This window comes from Gordionus sp. m RMFG-2023, chromosome 2 (assembly GCF_954871325.1).
Source record: "Gordionus sp. m RMFG-2023 chromosome 2, tfGorSpeb1-WG-v2, whole genome shotgun sequence".
Classification (NCBI taxonomy): domain Eukaryota; kingdom Metazoa; phylum Nematomorpha; class Gordioida; order Chordodea; family Parachordodidae; genus Gordionus; species Gordionus sp. m RMFG-2023.
The window spans coordinates 20332240-20359192 of NC_088776.1; the positions used below are offsets into that span (position 1 = coordinate 20332240).

General features: G+C 25.7%; 1 protein-coding gene across 3 annotated transcripts; it reads left to right on the plus strand.

Moving 5' to 3' along the window:
- The first annotated feature begins 12779 nt into the window (after nucleotides 1–12779).
- On the plus strand, nucleotides 12780–18647 carry LOC135923528 (peptidyl-prolyl cis-trans isomerase-like 4). 3 transcript variants are annotated; one of them, XR_010571240.1, is made up of 9 exons: nucleotides 12780–12869; nucleotides 12913–12980; nucleotides 13014–13078; nucleotides 13120–13237; nucleotides 13279–13421; nucleotides 13463–13658; nucleotides 18115–18250; nucleotides 18313–18379; nucleotides 18435–18510. XR_010571240.1 is itself a non-coding variant. In XM_065458326.1 (9 exons), exons 1-9 carry the CDS (start codon nucleotides 12800–12802, stop codon nucleotides 18567–18569), a joined length of 1011 nt encoding a protein of 336 aa, XP_065314398.1. In that variant the 5' UTR covers nucleotides 12780–12799; the 3' UTR covers nucleotides 18570–18647. The 3 variants fall into 3 exon arrangements, 2 of the variants coding, with proteins under 2 accessions (XP_065314398.1, XP_065314399.1); XM_065458326.1 differs by having other exon boundaries at nucleotides 18115–18263; nucleotides 18435–18647; XM_065458327.1 differs by lacking the exon at nucleotides 12913–12980 and having other exon boundaries at nucleotides 12788–12869; nucleotides 13027–13078; nucleotides 18115–18263; nucleotides 18435–18647.
- The last annotated feature ends 8306 nt before the right edge of the window (nucleotides 18648–26953 follow it).

The window sequence follows — 26953 nt, forward strand, 5'->3', positions numbered from 1 at the left end:
TAATTACTATAAATATACCAATGCATCTAAAAGACAATCTTATTGTAATTAAAACTTGTTTGAAAAAAACACTGTCTCAAGCGCTAATTTGTGATTTTCATAAAAAGAATTGGAGTGTTTAAGCCTTTTGCTGATCTTGTTTTTTATCAATTTTAGAAATAGAAATGCTGGAAATTTTGTAGTAGGCACGTAATCAAGAGGGAGGCGGCGCAAATGTGCCTGTTCTCGTAAATAACATTTTAAGCTAATAAAATATCTCCTCATACATACCCTTTACTCCTCTCCCCTCTCTCCAAAAAATGTATAAAATATATCACAATAAGGAAGGATTTGAAAGAAGAATTAGTAAAAGTTAATAAGCTTTTAAAATAACGACTATAATTCAAATTTTTTTTAGAAAAAAAAGAATTTCTATGAAAATCGAATAGAGCACCTACAAAAAGTTGACCTAAGGATCTCCAATTAAATTTATTGGGGAAAAATCAATCTAATATTCCCCCCCCCCCCTTATAGTAAAATATTGCTAGAATTATGCGATTAAATAAAACATTTAAAATATAAATTATAAATTATTTTTAAATTTTTTACTTGTAAATTATATATAAAAAATTAATAACTTAAAATAAAATTGTGATATTTTGAGTCAATATATCTTTATGTTCTTCAAACCGTGAACCCTAAACCTAGACTCAAACCTTTTTTTAAAATTTACCCTTTTTTAGTTGAAAGGTTCACATCCAGGGTTGTCAAGTCTCCTCACATCAGCGAAAGACTCCCTGAATTTTTTAGTTTACACGCAGACATCTCCCACCAACAAAACTCCCGCAATTGTAAATTTTTTTTAGCATTTTAACGTTTTTAATTTATAAATAAAAATTTTGAGAGAAAGTAATTGGTTAATTTTATATTAAAAATTTTTTTAAAAACTTTTTCGAAAAACATCTCTAGTTTGTCAATTTCCTTCTTCCTAATATGTTTTATTCATTAATAACACAACATCATAATAACCATGTGTTTGTATTACTTAATTTTAGTAAGGGGAACATTTTATATGGAATGAAGTATTTCCTTCAGGTTGAATCTCTTTTCTCTTAATTAAATTATCATTATATTCATTTATAAATTATATCGACTTATTTCTAAGATAATTATTTAATTTATTAGTTCACTTTGAGCAAGAAATTCATTATCATTATAATCAGTTATTTAAAACATAGCATTATAACTAAATATTTCAGAATATTAAGACAAAATCATTAACCCTTCATAGTACAGGGGAAAAAATACGATAGTATAGACGGGGTTGCCTCGGACCCCTATTTAGATACACATCTTAGAATTAAATTTATTTATAACTTTCATATTTTAAATATACATTAAATGAACTCTTACTTTTATTTTAAAATTTTATTGTTATTTTAAAATTTTATGACAGCTTTTACCAGGAAAGTAAAAAAATTGACAACTTATTTATAATGTATATCTAACGTTCAAATATTAATATAATAAAATTTTTAATGAATAAAAATTATTTATAAAAAAGTGTTTATTTATGCTTAATTATATCAATCCTAAAACAGATGAAAAAAAAGAAGTTACATGGATGATACCTATAAACACATTATAGCACATGAATTAACAAACAAAATCAAAATTAATTTAGCAGTATACTTTTAAACTACTAAAAGATCCAAACAAAAACATGGAAAGAATTTTGATTAATAACGTTTTTGCAATGACTGGGGTCTAGTGTTGTTAAACGGCTCGATTTGAGCCTTAAAAATAGCTAACTCAATATTTTAGCTAGAAAAATATTAACCTAGCCTCGAGATTTAGTTAATAGATGTTCAAACCTTTGTACTACCTATGAGGAAAATCTTAAGACTTGCATAATATTTTTCCTAATATAATATTGAGTTATCCGTATTTAAAATTCTGCTCAAAATGAGCCGTTTAACAACACTACCGGGGTCTGCATAGTCCCAGAAGGGTTAATTAATTCCTATTTCAACAAATGTCAAGCATAGGCACTACGTATGGTATGGAATGGTGTGAGCTAACACGACATGTCCATATCAGCTAATTATACATCCACCATTGATAGAATTTTGAAATATCATGAACCTCTAAAAAGATATTTTTAACTGGAATTTATAAGCTGTTCAAATATTTGAAAGAATATTAAGAAAATGAAATGGCGGAAGCATGCTTAGGCATGATTTGACATTTAGAATTCTACACGATGTTAATATGCAATTGCAATGGATCTTTGTTAATACAGATTCAAAAAATTATGTTACAACTATATCAATCTTTACTCCTAAAAATTGATAAAAAATTTTACGGTTCCATTGTTAAAAATGTTATTTTCAATTGCTTATGTTGTTCCTAATTAATAGCTTTAAAAAAAAATTAAACAGATATTTTTACTAAAATTTTTCTAGAGTATTAGCAATCAAAATTTGATTTTAATAATTATTTACAAATGTATTACTGTTGTGACCTTTGAACAAAAACCTTATTGGTGAATTTTGTAATTTGATAAATTTATTACTGATATCTTGTTTGAGGAGATTATTATGCTCTCTATTATGATTCCTCGCTCCAAAATGAATAGTCTAAAAGCAGCATAGAAATAGGTATAATTTTTTCGTAATAACGAAATCCCCATGCTTGGAAAAATATGCAAGTTTGTATTCTTTATTACCTATTTTGAAAAATATTACAAAACGTTACTGATGTTAATATCTATATAAAGTAATTATAAGAAATAATGGAGGTGGATGGGGGGGGGGGGGGTGTTAACTAAATTTTACAAACCAGGCCAAAGGCCGGTTCCTATCAGGTCTTTATCGGGCAATTTGAAAATTTTGACTTGGCAACCCTGTTCACATCCCTGATTTTAATTACACTTTTAAAGCCAATAATGAATTTTATTTTTTCATAATTATTTTTAGTTTAAGATTGATTGTGTCAATCAAAATGGTAAAATTGGAAATAAAGCATCATCCTTTAAACTAATATAACTCAATGAGCAGTGGCGTAGGCATGGAAGGGGGGGGGGGTTTGTGGGTTCACCCCCCCCCCCCCCTCAACCCTCCCCTTCTCCATGAAAAATGAAAAAAAAATTTTTTTAATTTAATAAATTGCTTGATTTTTATGTTTTTTATTATAAATAATAATAGATATACACTTTTGATTATTTTTATATTTATTTTTGGTTTGCAGCTATTTCACACCACCCAAAAAAAGGGAGTTATTTATTCAAAAGTATCATGATATTGACTCAAAAAATCAAAAAAAAAACTAAAAAGATTTTGTCCGACCAGATTCATCGAAAGACAAGAGTCGGTGAAACTCTTTATTGAACTATATGATGTTGTCTTTGCAGCACTAGAATTTTATATATCAAGCAAGGAAAAAAATTCATCAGATGCCGAAAATCTTTTGCAGGCTATTATTAAGCCACAGTTTTTAATTTCAATTCAATGTGTTTATTTTTTATTACATATGATTTTAGCAAAATGCTACAAAAAATTGATTTGGATTTAAGGGAGATTATGAATAGAGTAAAGGATATTGTTGAAATATTAACAAATATCAAAGAGAATGTGGATGAAAAATTTCAAGAAATATATGAAAAAGTAAAGGAGATTGCTAATATGTTTGGAATTGAAATTTTTAAACCTAGAGTAGTCTCTAGACAATCCAATCGATCAAATATTGGTGCATCTACTATTGAGGATTTTTATAAAATAAACAATTTTATTCCCCTTATTGATACATTTTTATTTCAATTAAAAGAAAGATTTATTAGTCATAATTATATTTTAAAAAGCTTTTATTTTCTTTTGCCGGTTGAGTCTAAACTGTTGATTACACTTGAAACACGAGAGGATATAAAAAAATCTTAGAGTTTTATGCTGATGATTTAGTAGGTTCATATGATAAGTTACTTTGTGATATCGAATTTTGGTATAAAAATCTTGACAGAATATAGTATTCTTTGAGACCAAAAAATGCTCTGCAGGCCCTTTTCATGTTTAATTGCATTTTAGATTCCCTGCCTAATATCAAAACATTATTAATTATTTTAGCTACCTTGCCAATTAGTACCTGCACTAATGAAAGGTCTTTTTCAACTTTAAAAAGGTTAAAAACCTATTTAAGAAACACAACCGGTGAAAAACGTTTAAATGGATTAGCCCTATTGAATATTTAAAAGGAAATTATTTTAGATAAAAATTTGATTCTAGATGAATTAGCAAAATCTCAGAGAAAAGTAGACCTCTCTTTTTAAATTCAAATCAAAAAATAGCAATAAAATTTTATTAGTTTTAATATATAATCAATTTTTTTTTGTAAAAAAAGTATTATTTATAAGATAATATCATCATATTTTTTTAAATACCATTATTTGCATAAGAATTACAGATATTTTATATAATTGTAAAAAATTACTTTTTTTTAAATAGAGTCTTTATACATTATAATTTTTAATATTAAAATCTATATTATATAAAATATCAACATTTTGAAAATATTTTAATTAATAAAAATATATACATGATTAAATAAAGGAATGTAAAATATATAATAAAATACCCTTTATATAAAAATATAAAACAATTTTAACAAATCCAAAAATATAAGCAAATAAGTGTTCAAAAAAAATGGGAGGTTTGGGAGGTTTCAACCCCCCCCCCCCCTCCCTCTCCCTTCCATGATAAAATCCTGGCTACGCCACTGTCAATGAGTCATATAGTAGCTAAAAAAATTCTGGATTTTTTTAAAAGTAAATAAATGAATATATATTTTATAAAAAAATTACAAATTCACACATTCATAATTTTGTTTTATTTTCTATTTTTTTAATATGATTATTTAGCGAGGTTAACTATGTTATTACGTCAAAACGAAAAAAAATGAAAATGAAAAAGAAAAGAAAAAAAAATTGATATTTCAACACCTTGCAATCAAAAATAAATTGAATTGAATGATTTGGATTTAGATTTACTAAGAAAAAAACAAAATATATATAGAGTTAGGTTATCAGTACTATATATTATGTCAGCCATAATAAAATGATATACGTTAATTTTTTTCATAATAAGAAAAAAAGATCAAAATATTAATAATAAGGCGAGACATGACTGACCTTCATTTGACCAACCTTCAACGGGAAAATTAGCCTAGCCTGCCTGGTCCAAAATTGTTATTGGTTTTTTTTAAGCCCAAGTCAGACCCAAAAATTTATTACTTTCGTCATGACTTTTAATCAATATCAGATCTGATGCGATAACCTTTTAAAAATTTTATCTATCTCATCGAAGACAGGAGATTTCAATGAATACTTTTAACTCAAGCAACAGAACAAATATTGTTTTTATTATGGAAATTATTTTTTTAATGTTACTTTTAATAAGAAATTCTTGTCTATTTTGAAATATACTTCCTAATGTTCCATTATATATATTTTTTTATACATGCTTTTTATATAAAATAGATATTTGAATTTAAAAAGAAATTAAAATATAAAAGTAAAACTCTGGAATATTATTACTATTAGGGATTAAGAGATTGTATACGAGTATTTTAGTCTAATATTAGTAAATATATAATAATTAAAAAATTTGCCTCCCCCCCCAAATGTCTCCTTGAATGAAAATTCCTGGTTATTGGGGTCGCCATTAAATAACACACTTGGGTGTGTAGTGCTATTATTAAATTAATTTTTCAAAAATCCTGACTTTAATTTTCATAAAAAATATTTAAATTTATAAAATGTTAATTAAAATTTTCAATAAATAAATATAGTAAACATTTCCTTTTCAAGTAATAGAAACCAATTTTTTTTAAATAATTGTTTTTAAAACTCTGGACGGCTTAAAAAAGCAATGCCACTAAATAACAATATATTTAGGTTTTCAAAGTAATTATTTTAAGCGATATTCTCTTAGTATTTATAAAGTTATAAAAAATCAATAATGAATAGAAATTTTTTATAAATATTTTTAGATGTCTCATTTATTTTTACTCTGTTATAAAATCTGACAATATGAATATTATGTTATAAAAATAATATTTTATCGGTAATTTTTCAAAAACATGTGGATTCCATCATACTATCAAAACTTAATTTTAACCATTGAAATATTATGTATCTCACCAAATATTTTAATAATTTTGAAAAGGAGACTAATTATTAATATTTTTTTAATAAGCATAGGTAGTTTTTCCCGGCCATAGGTCGGGTAACATTTATCTTTTAAATATTTTTGCTATATCATTTACTATTCCTTTCCTTAAAATTGAAATGATCAACTATTAGAAAATTATTATCTTATAAACTTATTATTTTAAAAAAATAGGGGCGGTTTTGAGCTCAATCTTTTTTTTATGTATGGACAAGAAATCTAGGTTTATAAAGAAGCCTTTGATTATTAGCTATTAAGAAACTTATGAGCTAAAACCCTCTCATATTCTGCTGCAATCCTTGAAAAAATGATATCCCCAACAATGATATATAAAATGTATAAGTTGGAACCTTTTGCTTCCATAATGTGGGAATTATAAAAATTCTAAAAAATTTCTGCAATTTTACGCCATATCTGCAAATGTATATTTAACATCACAATAAACGAAAGTAAGCCATTTTAATAAACAAATTTAGCAAGGTATTGTAAAAGTATTATCATAGAGACCTGCAGAATCAATTTTTTCCGGCCTAATTTTTAAATCTAAGCAGGGCTTGTTGCGATCCGTGGCCTGAATTTTTTAAAAAAAGCTTATGGATATTAATCCCACAATAAAAATATTTATATATTTATTGGGTATGATTTAAACGCAGTGTTAAATAATAGTTTCCCAATGTTTTTTAAATAAAAAATTTAAAATTTGCTATGTTTTAAATTATAAATGTTGTGTTTTAATTTAATAAATGCTATGTATAGATTAATAGATGTGTCTATAGGGAACCAAATTTTTTTAAAGGTAGGTTTAGAATTTTGAAAAATAAACTTTATCAAAATTTTGTTAATTGTAAAAAACATAACCAAAAAGGCTTTATATTTTAATTTTGTATAGAAAATCTTTTTTTATTTCACTTTTTTTCAGACGATCGGGAGGTATTTAAATTTATTAATGAATGAATTATTTTCTTTTATAATATTGCTTATTTTGTGAGTCCAGCTAAATATATATTAAAATAATAAAGAAACAAATGCCAAATTAAATAGTTTTAAAATGATAGGGTGGATTAAATATAAGTAAATAGCGAAGGTTGGCAATTTTTTTTAAAAACTCAAGCGAGTTAATCTTTTTTTCTAAAATAACCCTATGCAGACCTCGGTTCTAATCTACCCATGTTTGAGAGTAGTTACTCATTTTATTAAATATTAATGTTGTTTAAGATTAAATTTTATTGAATCCGCTCTTTATGTTTAGAGATATATAAAATAATAAATTTTTCTTTTAAATATAAAAATAAAATAAGACGGATGAATTTTTTTTAAATAATATTTAAACTTTATGTTTTTAAATAAGGACAGAGCAGACTAGATGTTAAAAGTTTTTATTTTCAAATAAATTCCTCATGTAAATTTATTTTTACGCATTATATTTTTTTACGGTCATGGGTTACTTTATTTGAATATTTACTGTTGAAAGTTTTTGAATTTAAGATAAAACAACTCAATATTTATTATTTAAACAAGGAAAGAAAAGAGCATTTAGTAATATTAAAATATAATTATAGATTAAAAAAAGTATATTTTTTCTCTTTTCAAGATGAGATATATTAATTCAATTTTTCTTCTATGAAGACTTAGCATATATAGAGATTTGTCAATAGGGGGCGAGACCCCCACCCCCTTCGCCTCCATGAATCGGCTGCTTTGTCATGTTATAACTTATTAAATGTTATGCTTTAAATTAATGAAACATAAATATTATAAAAGACTGTTTTAAAGCCTCCAAGAAGGTATTTAAAATTTCTAAAACTTTGAAAAAATTTGTAAAAGCATCTCATTCAAAAATTCTATTAATATTAATTAGATATTTAAAATTTATTTCTTTATTTTAATTTTATATAGGCTAGGCAAATATTATAAAAATCTTAACATAATCTTATTATGAGTTATTTTATATGTGTTATTATTATATTTAAATTTATACAATTAAAAATTTAAATATTACACATAATTTACTCATGAAATAAATAGAAAAATATATTGAAATTCTATTATACATATACGCTATATTCAGAACTTTTTTATTCGTGATTCGATTCTTTAGAAGTGATCAATTAACAAGCCTTTGCAATGGCTAAAGTTCTCTTTATCAGGGTTAACGTTGAAAATCATTTTATAATAAATCGAAATTGCCGTTTAAGGTTTATAATGCAGATATTTTATATATTTTCAGAGTTGGGCAATACCGCGAATACTTATATCTAAGATACAAGATACTTTTGCATCTTGTACTCAGTATCTTTTTGACATTTTTAATAAGATACTAGTATCTGTATCTAAGATCCTTTATTCTAAAAAGAATCTTGTATCTTTTTCATTTTCAATTTCTTGACAAAAGATATAGATACATTTTCTTTTTAATATTCATGTTTAAATATTTACATATCACAGCATATATATATATCTTATTTTCTTCGAGAAACTTGTATTAATTTCCTTATTTTTTTTTTCACCATATTTTATATATAATGACAATCAAAATTAGCTGGAAAATTTACAACTAATATTAACGTAGATAGTTAAAAAGTAACAACCCCAAAACGAAATAAGTAAAGATTATATTTTATATATAAATGTAACTCGATAATCATTACCAATTATATGTAACATTTTTTTAATTTGTAGGATGATTAACACTCATGGTAGTAAAATTTAAATTGTGGAAATAAGTTCCCGCGAATCAAGTTCAAATCTTAAAATTTTATATGGAAATTTTTAAATAGTTAGTTAAACGTATAGGCTAGATGTAAAACCTGTATAAACAAAAAAGTGATAAATGGTTAAACACAAATTTTGTTAAACATTTTAAAGTATATTATTTATGTATGGTTAAAAGGGGCATAGGTTATTTTAAATATTCAAGTTTACAATATTGCTACCTTTATTAAAAGCTGACTAAGGTGGCATGGGCAATAGATTTTAACAAAATATTTTCCTATGATTTGAATATAATGAGGCTTTTTTGACACCAATATCACATCCATATTTTAATGGATTGAGTCAGATGATAAAAGCAAATAATTTCAAAATATATTAATAAAAGATGCTCTAAATGTAGAAACAGAGCATAGGCGTAGCCAGGATTTTTCTAAGGGGGGAAATTGAAAAAATACTGGGGGCTTCGCCCCCAGACCCCATTTGGGGTAGGCCTTCGGCCGGGTTACCTTAGTCTATATATAGTCATAAAATATTTTTACAAGATAGGAGGTTAATTTTTAATTAAAAAAATAAGCCTGGAACAAATATGAAATATATTTTTATGTTTATATAAAATATATAAAATTACTTGTATATGCACTAATATAAAAGCATGGTAATAATTTATTCCAAACAAGTATATGAAATTTATTTATAAAAAGTAAGTAGACATATAGTTGATATTCCTCTATTATATAGAGTTAGTTACAAAATACTAGATAAAATTCCACTTTACAGACATATTTGACAGTTAGAGAATATATTACAGTTAATATTTTAACAAATTTTACTAATCAATGCTCTTGATAATAAATACAGCAGCAATTTGCATTAAATCATTTAACGCCATCTATTTATTTTAAACAAAAATTTATCTTCATATCATTCATCCCACAATGTCTTTAAAGGATATTTTCTGATGTCCTTATCAATATTTTAAAGTTTCCTGTAAAATATATAATTCGTTATATTGGTAAAAATGAATTGATTGTCATATGATAATTGATAAAATTAGATATACTGTAAATCTACGACACATAATATTCCACTATATTGTGCTTTAATTTTTTTATTTATGATTTAATTTTATCATTAGTTTTATAATTATATTTTACTTCTATTAAGATAAATAAATTAAAATTACACACTTTATAAAAAATTATATTTGATATATTATATTATTTAGTAATTTTATAGATCTTTTATTAATAATTATAATCAGCGTCTGCATGACAGGATTTTCACTGGATGCAAACCCCCTTCAAAAACCTTTGCCTACCCCCCTTAAAAAATCGCCGCCTGTCTCTTTATCATTATTTTCACCTATTTATTTAATGATACTCTTTTCAAAGAATTTATAAAGGATAACTTAAATTAATCTATATCTACTACCAACTATCTATATTTTGTAAATATAAATAATTTATTTTTTAGATAATAAATTCAATTAAAACCTCCATTATTTACAATGAATTAGTTATTATGGCATTATGAACTTGCTATCTCCCTTCCCTATCTATTCTAAGAACTCATCATTAAATACTTTATTAATTATTATAAATATTCATTCATATTATATGCGTATGTTATGTTCTTCACAAATAAATAATAAAAACCGTAATTTATTAACTATTAATTGATAATGATAATTTAAAAGTATCTTGTATTTAAGATACTCTAATTAGGTAAAAGATACAAGTATCTCTTATCTTGTATCTTTTTGATATTTTGAAAAAGATACTAGTATCTGTATCCAGGGTTGGGCAGTATCGCGGATATTTGTATCAGTATCTTGTATCTTTTTTAAAATTTTGGAAAGTATCTTGTATCCAGTATCTAAGATACATATTATTTAAAAGTATTTGTATCTTAACCAACTTTGTATTAAAAAAGATACAGATACTTTAAAAAAAATTTATATTGGTTAATTTAAATAGTATTAAAATTTAAAATGATATTGTTTTAAGATTTAAATGAAAAATTTAATCAAAATTTAGATATTTTAAGATAATTTTTGACATATGACGTTGGTCGTTATATAGCAATTTGCTAACAATTAGAACTACCATATTTGAATCGTTTTATATCTGTCTATTTTAAAATTATGGAAGAAGAAAATAGAATAATATGTTTATCTTCATCTTCAGATGATTCTTCAACCGAAAATTATAACAATAAATTTAAACTAAGCATACTTAATGGCAAATTTTTTGAAGTACTTCAAGATGATCATAATAAAGAGATTCATCGTGACTTTGGTATTGACGAAAAATATATAGCAACTGTTACAGATAACGGCTCTAACTTTAAAAAAGCTTTCAAGCAGTTTGGATATTCTATGGAAGCTGTAGAGAATGACTTTGACATCAATGATGATGAATGTATAGAATTCGAATTATTTATTTGTTTATTTAAGGGTCTAAAGAAGCCTCAATAACATTGCCTCAACATATTCGTTGTTTGTGCCATACGATAAGTCTAATTGCCACAACAGATGTCGAGAGAGCTATTAAGGATTCTCCTAACATTTCTAAAATTCATCATCCTGCAATAGCTAAATGTACTAAGCTATGGAATGCAAATAATAGGCCTAAAACTGCAGAACTTATCAAAGCAGTTTTAGGAAAACAATTAGTTACACCTTGTTACACTAGATGGAATAGTTTGTATGATAATCTTCATAGTTTATTAAAATTTAAAGGCCAACTTCCTAAATTATGTCAAAAATTAGAATTTCCTAAATTAAGAGATATTGAAATTCAATATTTAGAAGAATATTGCAATATAATGGCCCCATTGGCTATACAGAGTGAAATCAACTGCTATTATGAAGAATCAGCTCCAAATTTAAATGTTGTTAAAAAAAATTACAAATTTAATTCAAACCAATCTAAAATTTTGCAAACCATTAGTTATTGCCATAGAAAATTATTTAAAAAAAAGATTTAAAAATATATATGATTTTGTTTAAAAGTGCATTTTTGGCAACTATTTCTCATCCCGATTTTAAAAATCGTTGGATTGATGGTGAAAAAGAAAAAAAAATACCTTCAGGATTTGTTATTACATGGAGTTTTAATTGTTTTTAAAAATAATATTGAAATTAATACTTCAACAAAATCTTCAATCGATGAAGATGATGATTACTTTTACCTTAAAAGTACCACATCCAATTCTAATAATTCAATAAATGATAATGAAATAGAGGTCCTAAATTATATGAAAGATGACAGGCGGAGTATAAATATGTTAAATAGTTATAAATATATAAAAGAAATATTTATTAAATATAAAACAATATTACCCTCCTCAGCCCCCGTTGAAAGATTATTTAGCTTTGCTAATATGGTTAATAGACCAAATCGTCAAAGATTGAACGATAAATCATTTGAAAAATTAATAATATTAAAAAATAATGCTGATATATGATGCTGATTTATTATTATTTACTAATTATATAATTATTAAATGGAATATCGCATTATCTTTTATAATAAATTTGTTATTTTCTACAATTTATTTTAAATATTTTTATATGAATTTATATTATAGATAAGAAAATAAAGCTTTATACATTTTGATTTTTACTATTTAAAGTTTTTTAAAAAAGTATCTTGTATCTTAGATACTTTAAAAAAAAATACAAGTATCTTGTATCTTATATCTTATTGAAATTTTTCTAAAGTATCTAGTATCTTGTATCTTAAATACAAAATTTTATAAAGTATCTGTATCTGTATCCGAATACAATTTTCTGAAAATTTGCCCAACCCTGTCTGTATCTAAGATGATAAATAAAAAGATTTCGACAGACCTGATAGGGTCTAGCACTATTACATATATCCAATCTAATGTCAGTGATTTTAGAAACTACTCTTGGAGATATAACATTGGATCTCTATATTACAAAAAGAAAGCTGAGTAATATCTTAATTTTATATATCCCTTTTAAAAATATATTTAGCTTGTTTTAATTTTTTGAAATTATGTAAAATTAAATATTATAATTATTGCATATTTCACACAATCCAAGTAAAAAAAATTATTCATCATAATTTCTCTTAGAAAAATTATTTAGCTCAAACTGGAGATCCTACAAATAATAAAACTGGGGGCGATTCTATATTTAAGTATGAAAATTTTGCATTCAAAATATTAACATTAATTTTAGCAAACTACTACAAAAGGATTCCTATAAATATGTGAAATTAGATTGCAAGCCTCCAATCAAGCATATTAAGGGTCATGTTTCCATGGTAAATAATGGGAAAAATGAATTTGGATCTCAAGTTTCTTAAAATTAATTATTTAGTTAAATGTTATTATAAAGTTTTTTATTACTATTGGTGATAGTTTATCTTATTTAGATAATAAGCATCTTGTTTTTGGGTGTGTTACTGAAGGATTGGATGTTTTATCAAAATTAAATGATACTTTATGTGATGATAGGGATCAACCATATCAGGATGTTTGGTTGATTATTTTTTTAAAACTAATTTCTATTGGAGTTGTAGGTTAAACCATACAATTATTTTGAGTGACCCCTTTGAAGATCCTCCTACACTAAGACAATTTATGCCTGATTCCTCACCATTACCCTCTTATAAACATCTATTTTCTGAAAGAATATCAATTAATGATGAAATAAAGGAAGAAAATGAAAAGGATGTTAATGAAAAACTAGAAAAGGAAAAAGATAAAGCAGCTAAAGTACTATATTAAATTATTTTTGAATATTAGGAAAATTAAATTAACCCATTGAATTGATAACTGACCACCGTTAAAATTGAAAAATAATCATGAATAAAAATTTAAAACCTTTATTTTTATAAAATAGCTATATATAACTAATAAAATGTAATATAAATTGTCAGGCTATTTAATTTAAAATATATTGAGGTCTCAGTTAAAATATTTTTAGGGCAGGCTTGACAAATTGTCAGTGAATATTTTTATAAGTAAAACTTTTAATCATTAAACTCTCCATGGATTGGGCCATGAAAATTATTTAAAATTGATGATTGGGGAATTTTTTATCATTTCCCTTTATAAAAAATTATTATGAACTAGGCCAGATATGTGGAATATAGTTGACTAGCCAGGCTGGGTATAAATAATTGTGGACATCATAAAACAAATAGAATTTAACAGGCTGCACTGTGCCAACTTCTACCATTGAAACCAAATAAAATATATCTTTACAAAATGTTCTCAATAATGTTATGAGTGATTCCATGCCAAATCAAATACCTTTTAGTGACCTCTTTCAGTTTTAATAAAAATTTGTAGGTACATTATATATGTTCTAGATATCAAAAATGATATTTTAGCTCATTAGCAATCATATTACATGAGTTAATTAGGATAAGGGTGCAAATATCTGTTTTAACCCTTTTGCTGATGTTAAATAATTGGTTTTAAATTGAAATCTAAATAGTCCAAATATTGAATCTAATATAATGACTAAGTCAATAATTGATAATTTTGTAAGAAACGACTAATTTTTTTTAAAATATTGCCAATCTTATGTTTATTTGATAATTTAAAATTAATATTCCGAATATATCATGAGCTCCAATTTTTCAAATTTTATCTATTATTTTACTGCATGGCTGGATAATAATCTAAAAAAATATCAGGAATAATTTATAAAAAATTACAGATGGCGCTAATCATTTCGATGCAATAAAAGACTTTTTATCATTGAAATAATCTTAATAATATAATTGATTCATGAGTCCTACTCAAATACTCAGAAAAAAAGATTCTTAAACACTCAGGAAAAATACTGAATGCTCAGAATTATTTTTTGCTCAGATAAAAATCACAATTGCTCAGGGATAAAACAGAAACGCTTATAAAATTGCCCAGAAAAATATATGTAACACACAGAACTAGTTACTTAATTGCTGAGAAATATTTTATCTTAGTACTATTGATTTTAAGAATTTGTATATGATTATAAATTTTTAATAGAATATTACCTCTTCCATTTCCCATGAATTTCTGCATCCTCTAATTTCAATGACGATATTTTGTCCCCCCCCCCCTCATCCTTCGTCATAGTCTTTGCCAGTTTTTCAAAATATAATTACTGGTTACAAGGGCTTATTCTAAAAAGTGAATCTTTTGATTTGTAAATATGGTTTTGGTTAAATAAAAATAGAGTAAATTAAACATTCAGGAATCTTCGTGATAAGTAAAATTGCAATGTTATCAGTGGATCTTTATATTAGCCTTTATAAGATACCAATTGAATTATTATGTTAGAATTTTATAGCTGTTCCATCCCACCCTGAATAATAGTTATAATTAGCCATATAATAAATTGCTCCTTTTCAAATTATTATGCTAGAAACTTTTTGATCGGAGGCGTGATAAGCATGAATGTAATCATCGATCTCCTGATTATGTTTATATTATGGTAAGATATACCCCGAACCCTATCATACCCACTCTGACGAGATGAGTATAAATCAATTGATTACTTTTTTAACTTTTATTTGATACCCATGTTGTCGACATAATGCTATAAAATTTTTAAACCACCCCCTCCCCCTACATCCGCCCTAGAGATGAGTATTAATGTTATCAGCTAAACTTTATTAGATTTCATTTGATACCCACGTTGAGATATTTTACTATGCACTTTTTACCCCAATATAATCAATCGATCTTTTTATTAGCTTTCATTTGATATCAAAGTCAAGATATTATCTCAAAAAATTGTACCATCTTCCCCCAACCCACTTAGACCCGAAAGGATTAATAAAACTCAACAAGAGCGTAGACTAATAATGCTCAACATTTTATTTGATTTACTTAGATCTGAAAAGAATATACTTTAATAGCAAAAATTTCGGAGTGATTTAGTATTTCTTTTGAGAAATTCAATAAAAAAATTTGAGAAAATTAAAATTTTTACTTTTAAAACATCTGAAATTGAGTATAATTTCTTAGCTTTATATTTTATTCTGTGTTTCACTTTTTATTTTGTGCGAAATAATATAATCATTTACGAGTAATATCATGCATATTGAAAAAAAACATTTTTAAAATAATTTATAACTAATTAACCTCAGCAAAAGGTTTAAAAAACCGAATTTAATACCTTTAATCACCATTATCTCACGTAGTATAATTGCTAATGAATTAAAAAAAATTTGGATGTAACCAGAACATATATAACGTGCCTATTAATTTTTATCTAAATAAAAGAAGTCAGCTCAAAATAGCGATTTTCTTGCTCATTTGACATTGAATCGCACATAATATTATCCATACCTTACTTTTTTAGTATAATAATAAATATTATTTTATTTTAACAATACAACCAGTATTGCTAAATTACAGTTACATTTATGAGTTACATCATTAAAAAGTAACTGGTTCTAGTTGCTTCTTATATTTTTAAAAATTAGACAAATTTGAGTAACTAAAAATTTTTTTAAAGTAACTCCCAATATAAAACATTACAAGTTACCATAAATTTATAAATTTAACTCATTTGATATATTTTTCTTAAAAGAACTTATTTATGAAAAACGACTAGTTGATAATATTTAATTACATTTTTAAATTTTTTATAAGAAGGCATCCCCTCCCATCACGAAAAACATTTAGTTAGGCCGAATAAAATCAATGGGTGCAATAAAGGAATAATTATCTCTAAATTTAAAAATGTGAGATTATTAGTGTATAATGGAGGCCTACAATGGGATGGGTTTTAACCCGCTTTTCAACGCCATCCCATATTTTTGGCGGTTTTAGGATGACAGGTTAAATTTATTTAAATAGCAGGCGGGTGGGTTGGTGGGGTAAACTTTTTAAGCAATGGGCGAGTCGGCAGATAGGCTAATTTAAAATATTTTTTGCCAAAATGAACAAAACGAGCTTATATTTATTTTTAATAAAATTTTATTTCATAATATCGCATATTTTATAACTTAAGAAAAATAAATAAAGAGTCAAACTAACCAACAAATAATTTTAATACATTGGGCAGGCAGGTGATTGTTTTAAAACTGAGGGCAAACGGGCTAAATTAGAATATAGGCGGGCGGGCTTTTGGATTAAAACCTGCCCATTACAGATTTCTAATCTCTATGTTTATTCTCTATTTTAATGTAATGCTTTAAATTGATATTTAATAAATATTTCCCTCTCTGATTTCTTTAAAACTTTTCTTATTTTTTAAATTCCTTTTATAATTATGATTTTCAAATCAGGCAAAAAAGGAAGAATAGGAAAGAAATTTACTTTAATATTTTACAGGCCATAGGTTAAGCCTATATTTTATTGATAATTACTTTTGAAAGGTATTAATTACAAGTTATATTCTTAAAAGATAACTATTTACCTTCTACCTTTATATTTCTAAAAATAAAAAAAATATTACACTGAAAAATATACTACAGTATAATATTTATTTGTGAAACAAAATATCACATAATAATATTTACTTGCACTGAAAATTAACATATATGTATGCCTTACATATCAATATGAGACTTTCCTAAATATTAAAATATAGTTTTAATTCTCTTATATTGTCCATTCTGTCATGTTTAAACTTTTAATTTTTTAATACAACCTAATAATGTAAAGTGAAAATATTGTAATTTTCACGTCAAAAACATGTCATAACAAATGAAAATTTAAATAGCTAAATAATCTAAATTATTTTCTTCCCAAATATGGATATAATAGAATTCTATTGGTTTTAAAATAAAATCTGCTTAACCGACAGGCCCCTTGTGCCGACTAGCCCTGGTTTCCCCAACTTGTTTCGGCTCTTATCTGTATTCTTGAATCCAACTCCATTCATAAGTTAATTATGGATGGAGCATGGTAGCTATTACATATTCGTCTTATATAATTTCCTTATAATTATTATAACACAGGTATTGGTTTTAAAAAACCCTAACCCCAACCTTTCAGTATTAGATTGAATTGTCCATTTTGGAAAATGAGATAAGACCAGAATTTAATAGATGCTACACTTATATTTATACGTCTATAAAACAGATGGGGAAAATATGAGATATTTCATTTATCCAGGGCCTCAACGTTATTGTTTTTTTATACTTTATATTTTACATTTAAATAGTTCATTAATAAAATGAAGTTGAATGTTTTATATAACTTGCATAATTAATTTATCTAGACAAGAGCGAAAATTTTGGAAATAGTAGGTGATTTACCCAAAGCCAGTATTAAACCAAAAGAAAATATTCTGTTTGTATGCAAATTGAATCCTATTACAGTGTCCAAAGATCTTAAAATCATATTTGCTAGATTTGGTAACATCAAAAGGTGTACGAAATTATTATAATATATTTATATATCATGTATATTTGTATAGTTGTGAGATAGTCTACGATAAATTAACCGGGAATTCTCTTGGCTATGGATTTGTTGAATATGAAAAAGTAAAATTAATGTTATATATTTAAAGTTATTATTTAAAAACATTTTATTTTGAAGGTTGAAAATTGTGAGCAAGCTTATCTAACTATGGAAAATGTTTTAATTGATGATAGAAGAATTCATGTTGATTTTTGTCAATCAGTTCACCAACACCAAAAAAAACTTCTAAAAAAACACACGTCTCAAACATAATAATATATTTAATTTATAGTTTATGTTATTTTTAAATTATATTGAAAGCAATATAAAACTTGTAATTATTTACTACAACTCAACCCAATAAAAACGAAAATGCACAAGTTTATTTATATTAAGACAGAGCGTGTTTGTACCATACAGGCGCTAATGGGACATTAGTTCTTGTATTATTTATAGGATAATAATTCTCCACATCATTGTAATAATCTTTTTGTGGCAAAAATTTGATTTTTTGATCATCTATAATTTCATTCTTTCGACCTTCATTAGCAACCATGTATTGATTGTATTGGTTTAAATTAGTGTCATAATCTTCGATTAAATAAGGAAGTTGACTAGATTTGCTTTGGTAGCTATCAGGACTTTCTAAACTTTCAGACACCTCAGAAGGTGATATTATAGTTGAATGATCGGGCTTTACCGGGCTAGTTTCTTTTATTGTGGAAATATGTTTGATATCAGTGGTTTTGATAATTTTATCTGTATCTTCACTTTTCTTGATATTTATAGGTTTGTCAAGTTTTTTTTTATCCATTGTGATCGATGTATCAGTCGTCAAATCGCTTGAAGATGTCTATTTTGATTTTTAATTGAAATAAAAATAATATAAATCAAATTAAATCGCCATAACATGCTCTATATATTAAGTATAAAATCTATAAATTATTAAAAATATTTATATTTTGGTAAATAGTATACAAATTAAAATGAACTCCACTCAAATTTCTTGGGTCAAATTGATAACCAATACTATTTAAATTACATATTTTTCACATAAATTAAAGATTTGCATCTTCTGTTTTCATGTTTAATATTATCGTCTCCTATTTTTAAAATGATTTTTAAAGTTACATTTATATTAAATAATGCGCGGTATCTAACTCATAAAGATACTCAAATTCCATAAAGATGGGTTCCTAGGTATAAATTTTGAAATATTGAATTGTTAGTCATGGAACTATTCGTAAAATTAATATACAAAAAATATATAATCTAACCGTTCTTACTGAAAAAAGTAGTAAAAATGTTACAATCTAACAAGATTTGAGATAGTGTTGTTAAAAGGCACAATTTGAGCCGATTTTTAAAAACGGCTGACTCAATATTTTAACCAGAAAAATATTGGCTATCCCTCGAGATTTCACTAATAAATGTCCAAAGTCCCATTTTTGAGCAAAATCTGTTTGCGTTATTTTATCGATAAATATTGAGTTAGCCGTTTTTTAAAATCGGCTCAATTCGAGCCATTTAACCACTAATTTGAGATATTTGGGAAATATCCTGTAATGCTGTAAACATTACTTCAAAGGTTGTGTTTGGAAGAAGGAACGAGTTACCGTTACTTGTTAACTTGTGAAAAGGAACGCGTTACTCGTTATCTTGTAAAATAGAACGCTTTGCTCGCTCATCAAAAAAAGTTAAGCCCCGGGATTTGGTAAATAGAGGTCCAAAGGTGGACCTGTTTTTTGCTTTATCTGGGAGAACTAAATCCAAGGACCTACTCCTAAATCAATTACGACATTACTCCCTACCCTTCTACCAAATTCAAAACCAAAAAATTTAACCAAAATTACCCCCCTTCAATTTTAATCTTGCTTCGCCCTATTTGATTTAATGTCCTAAAAATATTTTGGATTGTAAAAACGTCCTATGCAGGACTCTAGTATAGATCCGTTGTTATACTTTCTGTGCCGCGAAAATCAGTGATGATAAAATTTGGAATACTTGCCATTGCTATAAAAGTAGTTTTAGCCTAAGTAAGACAAATCAATTTGGCAGTTAAGTCATAGGCAGACTAAATCTTACAGCTCATCTGCGGAAAAGAGTATCTGAAGATTTTAAAAGGGATCTACCAAAATTTAAAAATCATTTTTTATATAATCTTGTTTCAAACTATGACGCGGTCATCTCATCTATTTTCATCTTTCTTATAGCTTCGATTTTAGGTTAGCGAAGTTGAGAGGAAATCTCTTTTAAAGTAGGAGTTTTAAGTGAGGAGACCGTATACTAAAATTTTGTATATATAAAATTGCATTGACAAAACAGAATAAGGAAGACCAGGGCTTGTGCACCCATACCGGTTGTGCAATCTCGAATTCCCTCATTTGACTGTGTTCATCGTGCGCTGTTTTTTGTCGTATATTGGATCATTCCATTCCTTCCTCGTCGCCAATATAAAACCAATATAAAATTCGTTTATTACATATATATATCAATATGGTAATTCGTGTGTGACATATCTATCGCAATTCGTATATTACATATCAATAATGTCAATCATCATAATAATGTATTGTATATGACATTTATAAAATTAATAATATATATTATATCTCATTTATAACGGGCTAATCGGCGCAATGGTCAGAATTATCATAAATTCGAGAATAATTGTAATATCTGAATTTATAAAATACCTAACTTTTTTAAAAATATATACTTTTTGCTTAAATTGTTTTCTACTAAATGTAGGATTTTTCATCAACAAACTTCCAAACCAGGAGCTTGTAGAATCATCGCGGACTAGTTAAATCAAATTTTATCTTTATTGTGTCATATAAGATAAATTAATTATTTTTTTGTTCCTTTATTTTGAGCACAATATTTTATTGATAGAATATTATATTATAATTTATATTTAAAACATTCATATATAAATATACATGACAATATTTGAAATCTAAAAATATTTTAATAAAAATTATAAGAGAATTATTTTATTTTTTTCCATAATTTAATTGCTTTATTATATAGAATTAATTTAAATTTCTAATATTCATGATGAATTGAATACTAATGTTATATTATATCATGTAAAATAAATATACTATCATATATAATATCTTTTATATTAAAATAATAAATATTTATTTTATTTTTATTATATTATCAGTAAATATTCAAATAAAGTAACCTATGACCGGGAAAAAAAAATTAATTGATAGAAAAAATAATATTGGAAAAATTATTATTTTCATTCTTCATTTTTTTTGTTTTAAATATATATTTTTTTATGATAGAAAAATTGGAAAAAATAAAGAAGTAAAAAAAACCTATCCTCAAAAAATCCATAATTCCATTAATAAGCAGTTTTAATAAGCAAATTAAGAGCAATTTACAATATCTTCAGCTACAATACAACTGATCCAACTAACACTGATTCTACTAGCTTTACTAATAGTTTCTAAAAGTATATTTAGTATGAAACTTTTTAAATACATTAGGTTTTAAATTTCACATAATGTTCATTTTATCATTTTTCAACTGTTTTGAATATAACACTATCGTGAAGTAATATATTTACAGTGTGACCCCCAAAATACATTTTATCAAAGAAAGATTTAGGTAGCTAAGGGATATAAAATATTTTTTTCCTCCCAATTATATATTATAGAATGCTACTATTTTTAAAATAAAATTCGCTGAATGACAAGCCCTTTGCACCGAGCTCTGATTTCCCCTATTATTCTTTTGTAAGCCAATTTCATTTTAAGCGTCACTTTGAATATAATTGAAAAATCCCTCTATCATTATAAAGTTAATGGCAATTTAATTAGATTATTAAAATGATAAATACTTCAAAAGAACTTGATTTTTCTGATTGACCTAAAATTATAATAAAGTTTATAAATTTAATATTATTATAAAAAATATATAATTTTATCTATTTAACTAAAAATATTGTCTACTGGATTTTTTAAAATATTATTTATGTACAATTCTCTATTTCTAACTGGTGGTCTGATCTATCACCAACATAATTAAAAATGAATAAATTGAGTTTACAATTTTTATTTTAAAAAATAATATTAATTATAGTGGCCTGATCTGGTCTAATACTCTAACGCTGCCTTTAAAAAGCTTGCAATGTTAAAAAAGCTTTTAACATTGAATGCGTTTTAAACCCTATTTTAAAGAAGTGGACCAAGATTAGGCATAATTGTTGTTATTCCAAAATCATATTAGTTTTTTCTTTTTAAAAAATTATTTATAAAATTTTATATAAACTCTTCCTTTTTTAAGATTATTAAGCATTTTCATAAAATTTTTAGAAATATAGGAAATATATTCGTCCAATTATCACCTAAAACGAGAAGTATATATTACTTTAAACCTTATATCACGTTTTTTTGCAAAATAACGCAATGTCACTCATTTATTAGTATAATTATTTAAACTCGGTCATGACTAAATTAAAATAATCTTGCCAGAAGATTTACACTATCACAATACAATTTTTATAATTTTAATTGAAAAAAAATATTTTCGTCGAATTTCTTCATCTATTATAAAATACTAATCGTACTAGTGGTCAGAGTTGGGCAGGTCCTCCGGAAAAAGAATCTAAAAGCAGATACAGATTTTAAAAAATGGGTCTTAGATACAGATACTAATATCTTATTCAAATATTAAAAAGATAAAAGATACTTGTATCTTTCTCTAGTTGAGAGTATCTTAAATACAAAATACTTTTATAAAATTATCATTACCAATTAAATTAGAATAGTTTATAAAATACAATTTTTCTTATTTATTGGTGAAGACCATTACGCATATAATAAGAATGAATATTTACAATAATTAATAAATATTTAATGAAGAGCTAATTATAATAATCAATCATTTTATATTCGTTTTAGCCCTCTCATAGCATTGACTGGGAAGATAAACTAATATTTATAATGGGTGTTGAAAAATAAAAATTAATTTTATAAGAGGTGCGAAAGGGATCAAACCTAAAGACGAAAATAGGTTTATCACAAAAGAGTATCTAAAATATTAAATCAATTCATTATTTTTTAAGATAATCAATTTTTACAATAATTTATCATTAAGCTTTTGCCGTTTTATTTATCATTAAACCAAACTAAATAACTTTCTAACTGGAGCTGAGGAATGCATTGTAGTATTATATTTTTAAAAGATTTCCTTATTGGATAATAATTAAGCATTTCTAATGTATTTTGATGGTTTATTATGTAATTTAAAACCTCCTACTCAGTGTTATTTGTATTATTGAACACAGCAACATTTGTTTTGCCAATCATTATTTTCTTTATTAGATGTTAAATCTATTGGTGTTTTAGTTTGAGCTTGATTATATACAACTGGTACTATATTTAGGGCTTCTTTTAAAAATATATTTTGAAAGTATTTTTTTTTATCATCCGACTCAATCCATAAGTTCTTAAAATATAAATGTGATAATGATGCCAAAAACGCTTCATTATATTTATCATAGAATCTTTTTCCCATACCATCAGCTTTTTTATAAAGGTAGACAATAATATTGAAAACTTGAATTTTTAAGCTTACCTAAGTCTCTTTTAACCATAAATAGTATGGGCACTAATTCTTCATATAATGTACTACTCTATTGTAATTTGTTTAATGCAATTGCACCCTCTTAAACCCTTTCAATATTTTTCAATATTAACATATCCGCTTCAAAAATGGGACAATCAATTTCAAATAAATAAATTAAATGTGATTTATATTTTAACTGTGAAGTTATACCAGAGACCTGCAGGCCTGGCCCTAAGCCCGGCCTGGCCCGGGCAGGGCTGGGCCGTATTTTAAATTTTTTAAATATACCCGGGCCGGGCCGGGCTTAAGATTGTTAAACCCGGCCGGGCCGGGCCTTAATATTTTTTATAAAAATTTTTACATTATGAGTTAATGGTTATAAGATTATATTATATTATAGTTATGATTAATATAATATTGGGTGATGGTTAACACTACCTAACAACCCACAGATCGATCTAATTATTAATTTCCTGCAAATTTATTCAAAGTATTAATATATTTATTTATAATTCATATCTAAATTTTTACAACATATTTTACCAAAACAATCAAATAAAGGAATATCTTAAATAAGCCCCAATCAGGCGCGTAACCAATGGGGGGGGGGAAAGGAGGAAATTCCCCCCCCCCATCGCAAATTTGACTATTTTCATAAATATCATTTTAAGCTAATAAAAATTTTACCCCTACCCACCAGACCCCCCCCCCCCCCCCCCACCAATCAAAATTTTACAAATATTTGAATATCAATTTTCCAACATATTATTCAAAAATATTAATAAAATGGAAAAATATTTAGTCAAAGAGATTGAAGTCAAACGATAATTTATAAATAAGGTTGAGCATGAAAAAAAAGTAATGTGTCGTTAGCAGCGATATCATTATTGAATTCAATTGATCAATCAGAGTTTATCATTGCTGCTAGTTGCATCAATAAATTATTTTCCTATTCACTACTTTGTAGAAATTTACAAAAACCAAATTTAGATTTGGTTCAGGTTATTGATTTGGCGGAAAATATACATGAACAGGTAGATACAATAAGAATGAATGTAGACGTTGAATCGAAGGCTAAATTTTATGATATAATACTAATTAAACCTCGTCTAGCACCTAGGCCATTATTGAGATGAAAATAAATATTGGCTCAACTGAAGAATATTATAAAATATCCATTTTCATCCCATTCTTAGATACTTTTTTATCGCAAATAAAAGTACGGGTTTTAGATAAAAAACAAGTCTTTAGCAATCTTCAAGTTTTATTACCCAAAGATCCTTCTTCATTTTCTAATGCCACTATTGGTAAAATTAAATATTTAGAAAAATTTTATTCCTATGAGATTGATACTAAAATAAATTTAATCAGTGAATTCGAATTGTGGTATAAATATTTATACGTTTAGCTATTTTACCTGAGCATGCTATTGATGCGCTCAATCGGTGTAAAGAAACCTTGGCTCAATTTCCTAATATTTCGAAGTTGTTTTATATTCTTGCATGTTTGCCTATTACAACATGTACGAATGAAAGGACTTTTTCCAACTTGAGAGGGTTGAAAACATATTTACGAAGTACTGAATCTCGGCTATATGGGTGAGCTCTGTTAAATATACACAGAGATTTGGTTCCAACGACAAACGAAATAATTAAAAATCTTGTATTTGATAAGAAGTTAAAAAAAACTTGTTAATTTAATTATTTTCTAGTCAATATTTTAAACTACTATTAGTATTTTCAATAAAAAAATTATATTCTACTTATATTGTATGAGAATTTAAGCTGAGGCTAGTTTTTAAAGCAAATTTTATAAAAAAAATGACATTACACTTTATTTCAACTTTACATTTAATAAAAAAACTTTATTAAATATAATATACCTATCTTGAAATAATAAAAAAGAGGCTTGTAATATCCTATCCATAAGCACGAATTAGTAAATAATAGTTAAAAATAGAAATATAATTAAATTATGAATAATTTAATAGAATAGCTAAATAAGACACGGCCGTAGGCCGGGGGAAAGTTGGCCGAAGGCCAGGATGGGGTTTGGGGGCGAAGCCCCCATAAATTTTTTTCCCCCCTATAAGAAAATCCTGGATACGCCACTGGCCCCAATATTCAAGTATTATTAATATATTTTTTTATAATTCATATCTAAATTTTTAGAATATATTTTACCAAAACAATCAAATAAAGGATTATCACTTCTTAAAGTTTGTAATTGATTTTACTTAATATAGAGCATTTTTTAATTGAATTTGTTTTACACAAGTATCATTTTATTTCTCCTTTTCTCTGTCCCAAATTCAAGCAATTACGTATGTAGTCAGGGACAGATCGCAAAATGACGGAAAACTATATATTATATTAAATTACAAGAGGCTCAGGAAGTAAATGAAATACCATCGACCAGTCAAATTACGACTGTTGTTAAACAAACTGAATCGTTTTATGATAAATGGGGCGATGGTAATTCTGGTAATATGTCAATACCCGATGATGAATATTATAATTACATAAATAATAGATAAAACATTTAAGGTGGATAATTTGTTAGAGTGGTGGGCGGCTAATCAAAGCGAATTTCCAATTTTAGCAAAATTGGCAATTCCTGCTTTAAGTGCAAGCTGTGAGCGGAATTTTTCCACTACTGGGAGAATTCTTGAAGAAAGAAGAAGTAATCTTCAACCTGAAAAGGTAGATATGCTTCTCTTTCTTCATGATAATTTGTGAATTTTTAATATCTTTCTTGAGTATAGGGTTTCGTCAATCATGCTGGTTTTTTACTTTGCAAACTGTCAAATATTAATTGCATTTATTATATTTACCTTGAGTCATGAAAGTTTTTAATCCAACATTTTTCATTATTTTTTTTTATTATATAATACAATTATCTTCTTTTGTTAAAAATTTATATTATAAAATAAATTATATTAATATTGTGCAATTAGATTATATTTTCAAAATACTATTTATTATACATGCATTTTTTTAAATAGCGATTTATTTTTATTTTATAAATTAAATAGTAAATTAAATACAATATATTATATTCTCAAAATATTT

Excerpts from the sequence above, each read along its gene's own strand:
- LOC135923528 (XM_065458326.1), top strand. The coding sequence starts at position 12,800 with ATGTCAGTGATTTTAGAAACTACTCTTGGAGATATAACATTGGATCTC. Across the intron at positions 12,870-12,912 it reads TATTACAAAAAGAAAGCTGA|CTTGTTTTAATTTTTTGAAA; the intron begins GTAATATCTTAA and ends AAATATATTTAG. Across the intron at positions 13,238-13,278 it reads AAAATGAATTTGGATCTCAA|TTTTTTATTACTATTGGTGA; the intron begins GTTTCTTAAAAT and ends GTTATTATAAAG.